The sequence below is a fragment of the Heterodontus francisci genome, chromosome 8, assembly GCF_036365525.1.
Source record: "Heterodontus francisci isolate sHetFra1 chromosome 8, sHetFra1.hap1, whole genome shotgun sequence".
Lineage (NCBI taxonomy): Eukaryota > Metazoa > Chordata > Chondrichthyes > Heterodontiformes > Heterodontidae > Heterodontus > Heterodontus francisci.
In genome coordinates this window covers 11731966-11745539 of record NC_090378.1, presented here as the reverse complement: position 1 = coordinate 11745539, position 13574 = coordinate 11731966, and the positions used below count along the sequence as shown (strand labels likewise).

The 13574-nt window shown below is 45.8% G+C and overlaps 1 protein-coding gene across 1 annotated transcript in view; it reads right to left on the bottom strand.

Moving 5' to 3' along the window:
• Nucleotides 1–1720: 1720 nt before the first annotated feature.
• Nucleotides 1721–13574, bottom strand: part of ttll7 (tubulin tyrosine ligase-like family, member 7) — a 323437-nt gene continuing 311583 nt past the window's right edge. The window contains exons 21-22 of the mRNA XM_068036341.1: nt 9780–9953; nt 1721–1877 (exon numbers count right to left, since the gene is read on the bottom strand). Of these exons, the coding sequence (XP_067892442.1) occupies nt 1757–1877; nt 9780–9953 (295 nt within the window). The 3' untranslated portion in view covers nt 1721–1756. The remainder of the gene's footprint in view (nt 1878–9779; nt 9954–13574) is intronic.

The following is a 13574-nucleotide window of genomic DNA, read 5'->3' as shown; positions in this document are numbered from 1 at the left end:
GATGGTAGACAGTGGTGTTCTCCAAGTGTCAGTGCCAGAACCACTGCCTCTTTTTGCTATGTATAAATGACTTGGATCTTGGAATACAGAGTAGAATTTCAAAACCAAACTTGGAGGAGTGCCAAATAGTTAGGATGCTACGAACTGCCTGCAACAGGACATAGGCTAGCGAAATGAGCAGACAAGTGGCAGGTGGAATTTAATACAGACAAGTATGAGGTGATGCATTTTGGCAGAAGGGATAGGTTGAAGCAATATAGATTTAATGCCACAGTTCTGAAGAGTGTGTAGGAACATAGAGAGGCCTGGGGTGCATGTGGATCGATCTCTGAAGGTGGTAGGACATATTGAGAGAGTGGTTAGCAAAGCATATGGAATCTTGGGCTTCATAAATAGAGGTATTGAGTACAAAAGCAGGGAAGTTATGCTGAACCTTTATAAAACTCTGGTTAGGCCACAAATAGAGTATTGTGTCCACTTCTGGTCACCACACTTTAGGAAGGATGTGAGGGTCCGCGAGAGGGTACAGAGGAGATTGACCAGAATGGTTCCAGTGATGGGGGATTTTACATACAAGGTTAGGTTGGAAAAGCTGGGCTTGTTCTCCCTGGAGCAAAGGAAATTGAGGGGAGATTTGAAAGAGATGTACAAGATTATGACATGCTTAGATAAGTTAGACAAGGAAAAACTGTTCCCATTAACTGATGATACAAGGACTAGGGGACAAGGTTGAAGGTTTTGGGCAAGAGATGCAGGGGGAACATGAGAAAGAACTTTTTTACGCAGCGAGTGGTAATGACCTGGAACTCACTGCCCACTAGGGTGGCGGAGGTGGAGACAATCTATGATTTCAAAAGGAAAATTGGACGGGCACTTGAAGGAAATAAACTTGCAGGGCTATGGGGATCGAGCGGGGGAGTGAGACTGACTAGGTTGCTCCGTGGAGAGCCAGCATGGACTCGATGAGCCGAATGGCCTCCTTCTGTGCCTTAAATAACTCAATGACTCTAAGAAAATTAGCCTCGGCTGTGATGGGCTTCATGGAAAAATAGCCTGCTGAAAGATGCACTGATTTAGGATCACACTTGAAAATGTGGAATACTGAATTCACCCCCAGCATGAGTCAGCACCTTGCAAGTGGAAGTTAGAAAATTACCATGGAATGACAGAAGAATTTAATTCACCTGAAAATGGCAAGTCATTTTTTCAAAGTTGTGAACTCTTATATTCGACTGGATTTACCTACGGTCGGGGAATCACTGAATCAAGATTGATTGGGTGCCAAAAACCGTACTTTAGTCAGCTGAAACCAGATAAACATAAGATCTGATGTATTCACTTCCTGCCAGCCAGTTCTAGCAATGACTGAAATGTAATCTTTATCTACACAATGGGGTGCCAGAGAAATAAGTTAAACAAATACAATAATTAGCAGCACAAATTAAAAAATAAATGGTCTCTCGATATCTTCATAGGTTTTCTACTTCAGCTGACAAAAAAGAACAGGCCTCCGCACACACTACCCAGCCCCCACCACTGCCTGATCCCTCCACCATATTTTCCTGTAAACATTTGGGGTGGGAGGGACAACGACACATAGGGCTAACAGTAAACCTGGGCTTTTCCTACAATCTGTTTGAAACAATGTCGCGGATCTGAGAGTACGCAGGCTGAGTTCCCATTCCCAATCTGAGGGGATTTGAGACAATTGCTGGTCATTTACAAAGCGTTACAAAAAAATAACTCCACGGGAGGCTCAATCTTGGTTGGGCCTGCTCATGTACAGGCTCCGTGAGCGGGGCAGCCCTGTGGAGCTGCGGCCGAAGCCAGTTGGTAATGTCTTCATGGTCAGCTGAAATCCTGGGGGCGGCAAGTACCTGAAAACAGACAGATATCAGAATCAGTCATCCGGTAATAATATTACATTCATGTATAGATCTGAGTGAGGCGCTAATACCTACTCGCTACTTGCATCATCCCGCTAGCGACGAGCCCTTCCTGATTCTCTCCAATCTCAATCTTAACCCATTCAGGTGTAACTTGGCTGAAATTCTCCCAGGATCACTATTTTAGTGCAGGAATATGGGATTAGAATAGTTGGGTGCTGTATGGCCAGCACAGACACGATGGGCCGAAGGGCTTGTTTCTGTGCTTTATGACTCTATGACTCTATCTTGGGCTACCTAGCAACAGGAGGAAGCCATTCAGCCTCTCGAGCCAGTACTGGCATTCAGTGAGATCGTGGTTGACCTGTATCCCAGCCCCACCCACCCACCTTGGCTCTATATACCTTCATACCCTAGGCATACCAAAAATCTATCAATCTCAGATTTAAAATTATTAATTGAACTACCATCTACTGCTTTTTGAGGGATGGAGTTCCATACTTCTACCACCCCTTGTGTGAAGAAATATTTCCGAACCATTCTCCTGAATGGCCTGGCTTGAAGGAAAGGAAACTTGCATTTATATAGTGCCTTTCATGACTTGGCCATGTGAGCTGCATGGAAGATGGCAGGATCCCCAAAGACATTGTACAGCGAGCTCGCCACTGGTATCAGACCCATCGGCCGTCCATGTCTCCGCTTTAAAGACGTCTGCAAACGCGACATGAAATCCTGTGACATTGATCACAAGTCGTGGGAGTCAGTTGCCAGCGTTCGCCAGAGCTGGCGGACAGCCATAAAGGCGGGGCTAAAGTGTGGCGAGTCGAAGAGACTTAGCAGTTGGCAGGAAAAAAGACAGAGGCGCAAGGAAAGACCCAACTGTGTAACAGCCCCAACAAACAAATTTTTCTGCAGCACCTGTGGAAGAGTCTGTCACTCTAGAATTGGCCTTTATAGCCACTCCAGGCGCTGCTCCACACACCACTGACCACCTCCAGGCACTTACCCATTGTCTCTCGAGATAAGGAGGCCAAAGAAGATCATGACTTTGGAATGCCCAAAGTGCTTTACAGCCAATGAAAAGCTTTCTTGAAGTGTAGTCACTGCTATAATGTAGGGAAATTCGACAGTAAATTTACACACAGCAAGATCCCACAAACCACAATGTGATAATGATCAGATAATTTGTTCTTAGTGATGTTAGTTAAGGGATAAATATTGGCCAAGAACACTGGGGCGAACTCCCCTGTTCTTTTTTTAAAATAGTACTGTGCGATCTTTCACTTCCACCTGCGAGCCTCAGTTTAACATCTCATTCAAAAGACGGTGCCCCAGACAGTGCAGCACTGCCACAATACTGGTATTGGGACCATCAGCATGGATTTTATACTCAAGTCCCTGGATTGGGACTTAAACCCACAACTTCCCGACTCAGAGACAGGAATGCTATCAATTGAGCCACAGCAGATACCACATCCAGCCAACTTGTCTATAACGAAAGGTCCTATTCACTGTAAATGGAAGAGGTCCCACCCCGCCCCATGCATAATGAATACTGAGAGGTAAGTGAGAGGTCAACTTATGCATGACAGCGAGTATTTAGATTCTGTTTGGTAATAATATAAGTAGATCAATCAAGCTCCCAGCATGTATGGATAAGAATCATGGGCTTCCATTTTGAAAATGAGATATTCTTGAAAACAATGATGGCAGCCCTGATTCCTACTGACCTCCGAACCCAAAGCCCTGATTCCTACTGACTTCCGAACCCAAAGCCCTGATTCCTACTGACCTCCGAACCCAAAGCCCTGATTCCTACTGACCTCCGAACCCAAAGCCCTGATTCCTACTGACATCCGAACCCAAAGCCCTGATTCCTACTGGCCTCCGAACCCAAAGCCCTGATTCCTACTGGCCTCCGAACCCAAAGCCCTGATTCCTACTGACATCCGAACCCAAAGCCCTGATTCCTACTGACCTCCGAACCCAAAGCCCTGATTCCTACTGACCTCCGAACCCAAAGCCCTGATTCCTACTGACATCCGAACCCAAAGCCCTGATTCCTACTGGCCTCCGAACCCAAAGCCCTGATTCCTACTGACCTCCGAACCCAAAGCCCTGATTCCTACTGGCCTCCAAACCCAAAGCCCTGATTCCTACTGACCTCCGAACTCAAAGCACTGACTCCTCCTGACCTCCGAACCCAAAGCCCTGATTCCTATTGACATCCGAACCCAAAGCCCTGATTCCTACTGACCTCCGAACCCAAAGCCCTGATTCCTACTGGCCTCCGAACCCAAAGCCCTGATTCCTACTGACCTCCGAACCCAAAGCCCTGATTCCTACTGGCCTCCGAACCCAAAGCCCTGATTCCTGCTGACCTCCGAACCCAAAGCACTGACTCCTCCTGACCTCCGAACCCAAAGCCCTGATTCCTACTGACATCCGAACCCAAAGCACTGACTCCTACTGACCTCCGAACCCAAAGCCCTGATTCCCTGATTCCTACTGACCTCTGAACCCAAAGCACTGACTCCTACTGACCTCCGAACCCAAAGCCCTGATTCCCTGATTCCTACTGACCTCCAAACCCAAAGCACTGACTCCTACTGACCTCCGAACCCAAAGCCCTGATTCCCTGATTCCTACTGACCTCCGAACCCAAAGCACTGATTCCTACTGACCTCCGAACCCAAAGCACTGACTCCTACTGACCTCCGAACCCAAAGCACTGATTCCTACTGACCTCCGAACCCAAAGCTCTGATTCCTACTGACCTCCGAACCCAAAGCTCTGACTCGACTGATCTCCTGGACCTGAACCACTGAGTCTGCTGGCTTCCTGTAACCGTAGCTAAATATCAGAGCTGTATACATGATAAATTCTACATGCTGCTGGACATTCCTATAACAACAGCTTATCCTGCCGGATCAGGAGCCCAGAATCCATGGAAAATAAATTTTAAACGCCCAATAGTGTTTTTGTTTAGACTGGCTTCAGCCATTGATTGCCAGAAAAATACTTGCAGAACGGCTGAAAGGAGAGCGGATTACCAAGGTCCCACTAGATTGGGAAAAGTCAATCACCCGTCCTTGCTTGTTGATTCGGAACATTGAAGGTAAATTTAGCTTTTCCTGCATCTGTTTGACTGGTGTGGCATTAGGTTAAAGGTCAAGGAGTTGGGTCATATTCCAGATCAGGGATGTCCCCAGAAAGACCCTTTCTATTCTAGCACTGTTTCTGCTTAGAGAAGTTCATATCTATTGCACAAAAATTCTTCATGGTTCCAATAATTAGACGGGAATTCAAGTCCAGCAGGAATACTTTACGTTCCAGTCCATTTGACTATTCTAATACATTCTTGGCTGATCTGCCACCATCTACTCCCTGAAAACTTGAGGTCATCCAAAACTCTGCTCTCCATGCCTTTATTCGCCTCAAGTCCCTTTCGCCCATCAACCCTGCACTCGCTGACCTACATTAGCTCCCGGTCAAGCAACACCTCGATTTTAAAGTTCTCATCCTTATTTTCAAGTTCCTCGATGGTCTTGCCCCGCCCTATCTCTGTAATCTACACCTGCCCCTGCAACCCTCCCCATCTCTGTAATCTCCACCAGCCCCGACAAACCTCCCCATCTCTGTAATCTCCACCAGCCCCTACAACACTCCCCATCTCTGTAATCTCCACCAGCCCCTACAACACTCCCCATCTCTGTAATCTCCACCAGCCCCTACAACCTTCCCTATCTCTGTAATCTCCACCAGCCCCTACAACACTCCCCATCTCTGTAATCTCCACCAGCCCCTACAACCTTCCCTATCTCTGTAATCTCCACCAGCCCCTACAACCCTCCCTATCTCCGTAATCTCCACCAGCCCCTACAACCCTCTCCACCTCTGTAATCTCCACCAGCCCCGACAAACCTCCCCATCTCTGTAATCTCCAAAAGCCCCTACAACACTCCCCATCTCTGTAATCTCCACCAGCCCCTACAACCCTCCCCATCTCTGTAATCTCCACCAGCCCCGACAAACCTCCCCATCTCTGTAATCTTCACCAGCCCCTACAACACTCCCCATTTCTGTAATCTCCACCAGCCCCTACAACCCTCCCCATCTCTGTAATCTCCACCAGCCCCGACAAACCTCCCCATCTCTGTACTCTCCACCAGCCCCTACAACCCTCCCCATCTCTGTAATCTCCACCAGCCCCGACAAACCTCCCCATCTCTGTAATCTCCACCAGCCCCTACAACACTCCCCATCTCTGTAATCTCCACCAGCCCCTACAACCCTCTCCATCTCTGTAATCTCCACCAGCCCCGACAAACCTCCCCATCTCTGTAATCTCCACCAGCCCCTACAACGGTCCCCATCTCTGTAATATCCACCAGCCCCTACAACCCTCCCTATCTCCGTAATCTCCACCAGCCCCTACAACCTTCTCCATCTCTGTAATCTCCACCAGCCCCGACAAACCTCCCCATCTCTGTAATCTCCACCAGCTCCTACAACCCTATCCATGTCTGTAATCTCCACCAGCCCCGACAACCCACCCCACCTCTGTAATCTTCACCAGCCCCTAAAACCCTCTCCATCTCTGTAATCTCCACCAGCCCCTACAATCCTCTCTATCTCTGTAATCTCCACCAGCCCCTACAACACTCTCCATCTCTGTAATCTCCACCAGCCCCTACAACGGTCCCCATCTCTGTAATCTCCACCAGCCCCTCCAACCCTCTCCATCTCTGTAATCTCCACCAGCCCCTCCAACCCTCTCCATCTCTGTAATCTCCACCAGCCCCGACAAACCTCCCCATCTCTGTAATCTCCACCAGCCCCTAGAATCCTCTCTATCTCTGTAATCTCCACCAGCCCCTACAACCCTCTCCATCTGTAATCTCCACCAGCCCCGACAAACCTCCTAGGGATCCGTGATATGGCTGATGCCTGCACCAGCTCAATGGCTTGAATGCATCTCTTGTGTATCAGGGACCAGAACTGCACACAGGAATCAAAGTTTGATCTGACTAGAGCAAGAACACAAGGACACTAGAAATAGGAGCAGAAGTAGACCATATGGCCCATTGAGCCTGCTCCGCCATTCAATACAATCGTGGAGTTCAATTTCAGTTTCCTGCCTGCTCCCCTTTTCCCCTTGTTCCCTGCGAGACCAAAAATCTATCTTTCTCAGCCTTAAATGTATTCAATGATAGAGCATCCACAGCCCTCTGGGGTAGAGAATTCCAAAGATTCACAACCCTTTGAGTGAAGTAATTTCCCCTCATCTCAGTCCTGAATAATTAACCCCTTATCCTGAGACTGTGTCCCCGTGTTCTAGATTCCCTGGCCAGTGGGAACAATCTCTCAGCTTCTACCCTATCAAGCCCTTACAGAATCTTGTATGTGCCAATTAGATCGCCTCTCATTCTTCTAAACACCAGAGAATATAGGCCCAGTTTACTCAGCCTCTCATCATAGGACAACCCCCTCATCCCAGGGACCAATTTAGTAAATCTTCACTGCACTGCCCCCAGTGCAAGTATATCATTTCTTAAATGTGGAGGCCAAAACTGCACACAGTATTCCAGGTGTGGTCTCACCAGAGCCCTGTGCAATTTTAGTAAGTCTTCTTTATTCCTGTACTCCAATTCCCTTGCAATAAAGGCCAACATACCATGTGCCTTCCTAATAACCTGCTGCACCTGCATATTAACTTTGTGCATTCCTTGTATGAGTACCCCCAAGTCTCTTTGAACATCAATACTTACCAGTTTCACACCTTTTAAAAAATATTCTGCCTTTCTATTTTTATGACCAAAGTGAACAACTTCACACTTCCCTACATTATACTGCATCTGCCATCTTGTTGCCCACTCACTTAACCTGTCTATACCTCTTTGCAGCCTCTCTGTGTCCTCCCCGCAGCTTATCTTTCCACTGAGCTTTGTACCATCAGCAAACTTAGATACATTACTCTCTGTCTCTTCATCCAAGTCATTAATATAGAGTGTAAATAGCTGAGGCCCCAGCACTGATCCTTGTGGCACCCTACTATTCCCTGCCTGCCAACTTGAAAAGGCCCCATTTACGCCCACTCTCTGCTTCCTGTCTGTTAACCAATCCTCTATCCACGCTAATATGTTACCCCAACACCAGGAGCCCTTATCTTGCCTATTAATCTTTTATGTGGCACCTTATCAAATGCCTTTTGAAAACCCCGGTATACTACATCTACTGGTTCCCCTTTATCTACCCTACTAGTTACATCCTCAAAAAATTCTAATACAGGATTTCCTCTTAGTAAAACCATGCTGACATGTTCTAATCATACTGTGCTTTCCCAAGTGCAATGTTAAGACTTCTTTAATAATAGTTTCCAGCATCTTCCCAACGACTGAGGTTAGGCTAACGGGTCTGTAGTTCCCTGTTTTGTCTCTACCTCTTTTCTTGAAAAGCGGCAACATTTGCCAACTTCCAATCTGACAGGACCATTCCTGAATCTAAAGAATTCTGGAAAATCATAGCCAGTGCATCCATTATCTCTGCAGCTATCTCTTTTAGAACCCTAGGGTGTAGGCCATCTGGTCCTGGGAACTTGTCAGATTTTAGTCCCTCAAGTTTCTCCAATACTTTTTCTCGACTGATATCAATATCCTTAATTTCCTCACTCTTTTTAGCCTCTAGGTTACTGCCTATTTCTGATATGAAACTTGTGTCTTCTGCTGTGAAGGCAGACACAAAATATTTGTTCAATGCCTCTGCCATTTCTTCATTCCCCATGATGATGATTTCTCCTGTCTCTGCCTCTAAGGGACCAACGTCTACTTCAGCTTCTCTCTTCCTTTTTATGTACTTATAAAAACTCTTACGATCTGCTTTTATATTGCTGGCTAGTTTACCCTCATTCTATTTTTTCCCTTTTTATCAACTTTTTGCTGGTTGCTTTTTGCCCTTTGCTGGTTTCTAAAACACTCCCAATCCTCAGACTTGCTACTATTTTTTGCAACCTTGCAAGCACTGTACAGTTAGGCCATGATTTCTTCTGACTTGTGCTCTGCTGCGTTGCTCATTTAATTTAGCGCGTTATTTGCATTGTTGATGGCTGCGTTGTAATAACTAGATAGTCTAAGCACCAAATGTGCAAATATCCTTCAATCCCTTTCAACTTTACACTGAGCTCTATCGCCTCCATTCATAGATGTGCACAGGGGAGTTGTCCCAGTGTCCTAGCCAATACCAATCCCTCAACCAACTTACAACAGATGATCTGTCTTTAGCTCATTGCTGTTTATTGGATCATGCTGTGTTGGCTGCCACATTTCTTACAAACAACAGTGCCTACACTTCAACAGTGCATAATTGGTTGTAAAGTGTTTTGGGACATCTTGAGGTCAGGATAGATGCTGCAGAAAAGCAAATTTCTCTTCCTTTAAAAAACAAAACTCTCATTTTTATTCCTATGTGAAGTTCTTTACATTTGCCCTTATTAAATTTCACCAATGTTCCACCCACTTCCATATTTCTTGGCCATTTGATTATGTCGGTTGATGCATCCATGATATTTCAATTTGCGAAAACTGTCCTTTTTCATGCCCAATTGACAGCCAACAGAGGAGACCTCATCATTCTGCACTAGATTTGAACCCAAATCCCAGAGGTGAAAGGTCAGTGTCTGATCTACTGTGCCACCCACTTAACTTTTTTTATGGTATCTTTTATAAATATCAAAGACTGCATGCCAATTGTAAACTTGACAACACCCAATCACTACTCGCTGATTTACCTTGTCTTCCCTTTTGTTCTTGCTGCTGTCCTATGTAATCTTCCTCTTGGTCTCTCAGTATTACACAGTGTCATCTATAAAGAGGAGGGAGGATAATGGTGCCTCACCTGTTGTCTTCCCATTCATGGCTGAAGCCAGGCAGGGACCCCTTGGAATCAGTTGCAAATCTGTAAACCACGAGTAGGCAGTCTTTGCAAAGCTGCACCAGCCTCTGACAGCACTGCAGCTCCTGAGGGGTGGCCGTCTCTGCACTTCGATTGAACATAGTTTCCCAGGAGCTCCTGTTACCATAGAAACAGATGTCACCTTAGTATTCTGTGCAAGATCCCACGAGGAAGGCTGTAACTGGCCCTTAGCTTAACCACCTTGGAGTGAATTCACAGTGTCAACCTTCCCAAGCCCCATTAAACAGTCCAACCGTCAAAGGTCACCATCCTACAGAGGATGTGAGGGCGGGGGAGCAGTGGTGGAGTGGGTGGGTGGGGAGCATCACAGTCCTGGCAATGGCAGCTGTGGGAAATAACTCATAGCTTTTAGCTGCTGAAAGCTGACCAGATAATCCAGCTCAGCACTCTGCCTTGCAATGTAATTCTGACAAAGAGAGGGCACAAAAGTCTAGAACAAAGTTAATCCTGATTCCTCATCTGCTGAGAAAGGAGCATTTTCTTTCTCTCTAAGCTCCTTTTTTATTAAAGCATGTGCGATAATGTATCTCAATGTCACTCCCAAACCAATTAAAAGCATGCACTTCATAAGCAGAGCGCCTTATTTCATTAGAATGCTCTTGGCAGTATTCCCACAGGATCGGGATCTAATGAAATTGTATGGTCATAACATTTTCCTTACGGTGTTTCGAGTTTACATTCACGCTGATAAGATTACATTAATCATCAAAATCAGCACAGAAATGCACAGTTTGTATTTCACATAGGAACAAATATTGCGGTATTCGCCAAGGATTTCGGCATGTCATGCTTTCCAATGTTAAGTGTTTTGTTTACTGATGTCACATGCTCATTCTACTCACCTCTCTCCTTAGCTTATCACCCATCTCAACCCACTTGGTTAGAGGCCTAAGGAGGATCAGGACATCTGTAAGTTCCCCCTTGAGTCACACACCAATCCAAATGTTTTTTTTATTCATTTGTGGGATGTGGGCGTCGCTGGCTAGGCCAGCATTTGTTGCCCATCCCTAATTGCCTTTGAACCGTGCAGCTTGTTAGGCCATTTCAGAGGGCATTTAAGAGTCAACCACATTGCTGTGGGTCTGGAGTCACATGTAGCCCAGACCAGGTAAAGACGGCAGATTTCATTTGTGAACCAGATTGTTGTTTTTACAACAATCGACAATGGTTTCATGGTCATCATTAGACTAGCTTTTAATTCCAGATTTATGAATTGAATTCAAACTTCACCATCTGCCAGGGTGGGATTTGAACCCATTAGCCTGGGCTCTGAATTACTAGTCCAGTGTCATTACCACTATGCCACTGCCTCCCCTAGACATACAATGGCCGTTCCTTCACTGTCACCGGGTCAGAATCTGGGAGCTAGCAGGGCTGTGCATGCACCTTCGCCACACAGACTGCAGCAGTTCAAGAAGAAGGCTCGCTAACATCTTCTCAAGAGTGACCAGGGATGGAGCAATAAATGGTGGCCTTGGCAGGGGCACCCACATCCTGAGAATGGATTTTAAAAGTTTAAAATACCAAGTTCATTGCTTGAGGAATTAAAAAACGTGTTGCATTTGCTGCCCCTTGACCCTCTTCCTGACCCTGACTCTACCTGCAACCATCAGCCAAGAGAAAAGCAACTCCATTGTTGCCCAGCTGTGTTGTTTACCTCTGCGCAGGTGACTATAGATCCTTTAGAAGTTTATACGCAGTAATCTCATTACAGTTTGTAAACCCTGCATTAAGCTTTGCTTTTTTTTGTGAAAAAGGAAAATGTGGCGTTACAGATTTTTTTTTTAAAGAGTTAACCTTTAAAAGGGAAGCTTTCGGAGCTAGGCCTGTTTCTGGCTCGGGCTGAGATCAATTCTTACAAAAGGTCGTTACTGCAGGAATTCAGAGTAGCTAGAGAGAGAAACTGCTCCCATTGGCAGATGGGTCGAGAACCAGAAGGTAACATGAGGAAAAACCTTTTATACGCAGCGAGGGGTTAGGATCTGTATTGCACTGCCTGAGAGTGTGGTGGAGACAGATTCAATCGTGACATTCAAAAGGGAATTGGATAAGAACCTGCGGGAAAAAACAAGAGTGCAGGGCTACGGGGAAAGGACTGGGGATGGGACTAATGGAATTGCTCTGAAAGGCATAGTCATAGAATAGGAGTCATTATGGTACTGAAGGAGGCCATTCAACCCATCGAGCCCATGCCGGCTCTCTGTAGAGAAATCCAGTCAGTCCCATTCCTCTGTTCGATCCCCGTAGCCCTGCAAGTTTATTTCCTTCAACTGCCCATCCAATTTCCTTTTGAAATCATATATTGTCTCTGTTTCCACCATCCTCTGAGGCAGTGATTTCCAGATCATTACCACTCGCTGTGTAAAAAGTTCTTCCTCACATCCCCTCTGCATCTCTTGCTGAAAACCTTAAATCTGTGCCCCTTGTGCTTGTACCATCAGCTAATGGGAACAGTTTTTCTTTGTCTACGTTATCTAAACCTGTCAAAATCTTGTCCACTTCGATCAAACTGCCCCTCAATCTCCTCTGCTCCAAGGAGAACAACCCAGCTTCTTCAACTTAACCTTGTAGCTAAAATCCCCCATCCCTGTAACCATTCTTGCAAATCTCCTTTGCACTCTCTCAAGGACCCTCACATCCTTCCTAAAGCATGGTGACCAGAACTAGACGCAATACTCTAGTTGGGGCCTAACCAGAGCTTTAAAAGGTTCAGGATAACCCAGAGCTTGATAAAGTTTCAGCAGACAGCTGGCATAGGCTCAACAGGCCGAATGGCCTCAGTCTGCGCTGTAACAATTCTCTGAATCGAGGATTCACTGACTATTAGGACCAGAGTGATCTCATAGACTAGTTTCATTTGCTTGGGGGTGGGGAGATCGCTGAGCAATGTCCCGGACCTTTTCTCCAAATTGGCTGGGTTTTTATTTGTTTTCTTGACTGTTCCAGGAAACCGTATGGTTTTAGGGTAGGGTGGAGAGTATAGGTGTTTTTATACACAAGGTATTGCAATTGTGTGGGACAGCTTGGATGAATCCGAGAGGGTTTTTTCCTTTCCATCATTTCTCATCTATTTGTGGTGGTGCACGGACCCTCTAGCACAGACCCCCCTCTGCAGAATACAAATCGATCGAGCAGACTTTCGATATTAATATTTCTGAATAGAACGATCTGAAATCAAATCTCAAATGTGCTTGCAGGGTTAATGTATTATGATGAGCTTCACTGAGCTCAATGTTGATTGAAACTCTGTTTTATGGTGAAATCCAGCTGGTACAGGGGTGAAACTGTACCATGTGTTAAAAGCAACAAACACGTTAATGAGTTTGCATTTTAAAAGAAGGCATTAAGGCTCATTAACAATAGCAGACAAAGGAAGGTAAACGCACATTAGTGTGTTTGTTACTAATGTCACACAGAAATCATCCACACTGAGCTTTCTTCAAGAATGGAGTTAAACCTCAACAAGAGGCAGAAGTAACAGCCGAACTAGGTGGCATCCAACTCAATAAAGGGAGGGCGATACTTTTCCTATTAGGATGCTGAAATATTATCGGGTGTCACAATGTGTGTGTAGGTGTGTCGAGTTTTATAATGAGATGAAATTCTATTTTGGGTCTTTGTAGCCAGGCTGCATGTGAAAACAAGGGTTGTGTTTTCTGCTCTGTATTTTCAAAGATAACACTGAGGATCTGGCTGTTTCTCTATTCTACCCCATTA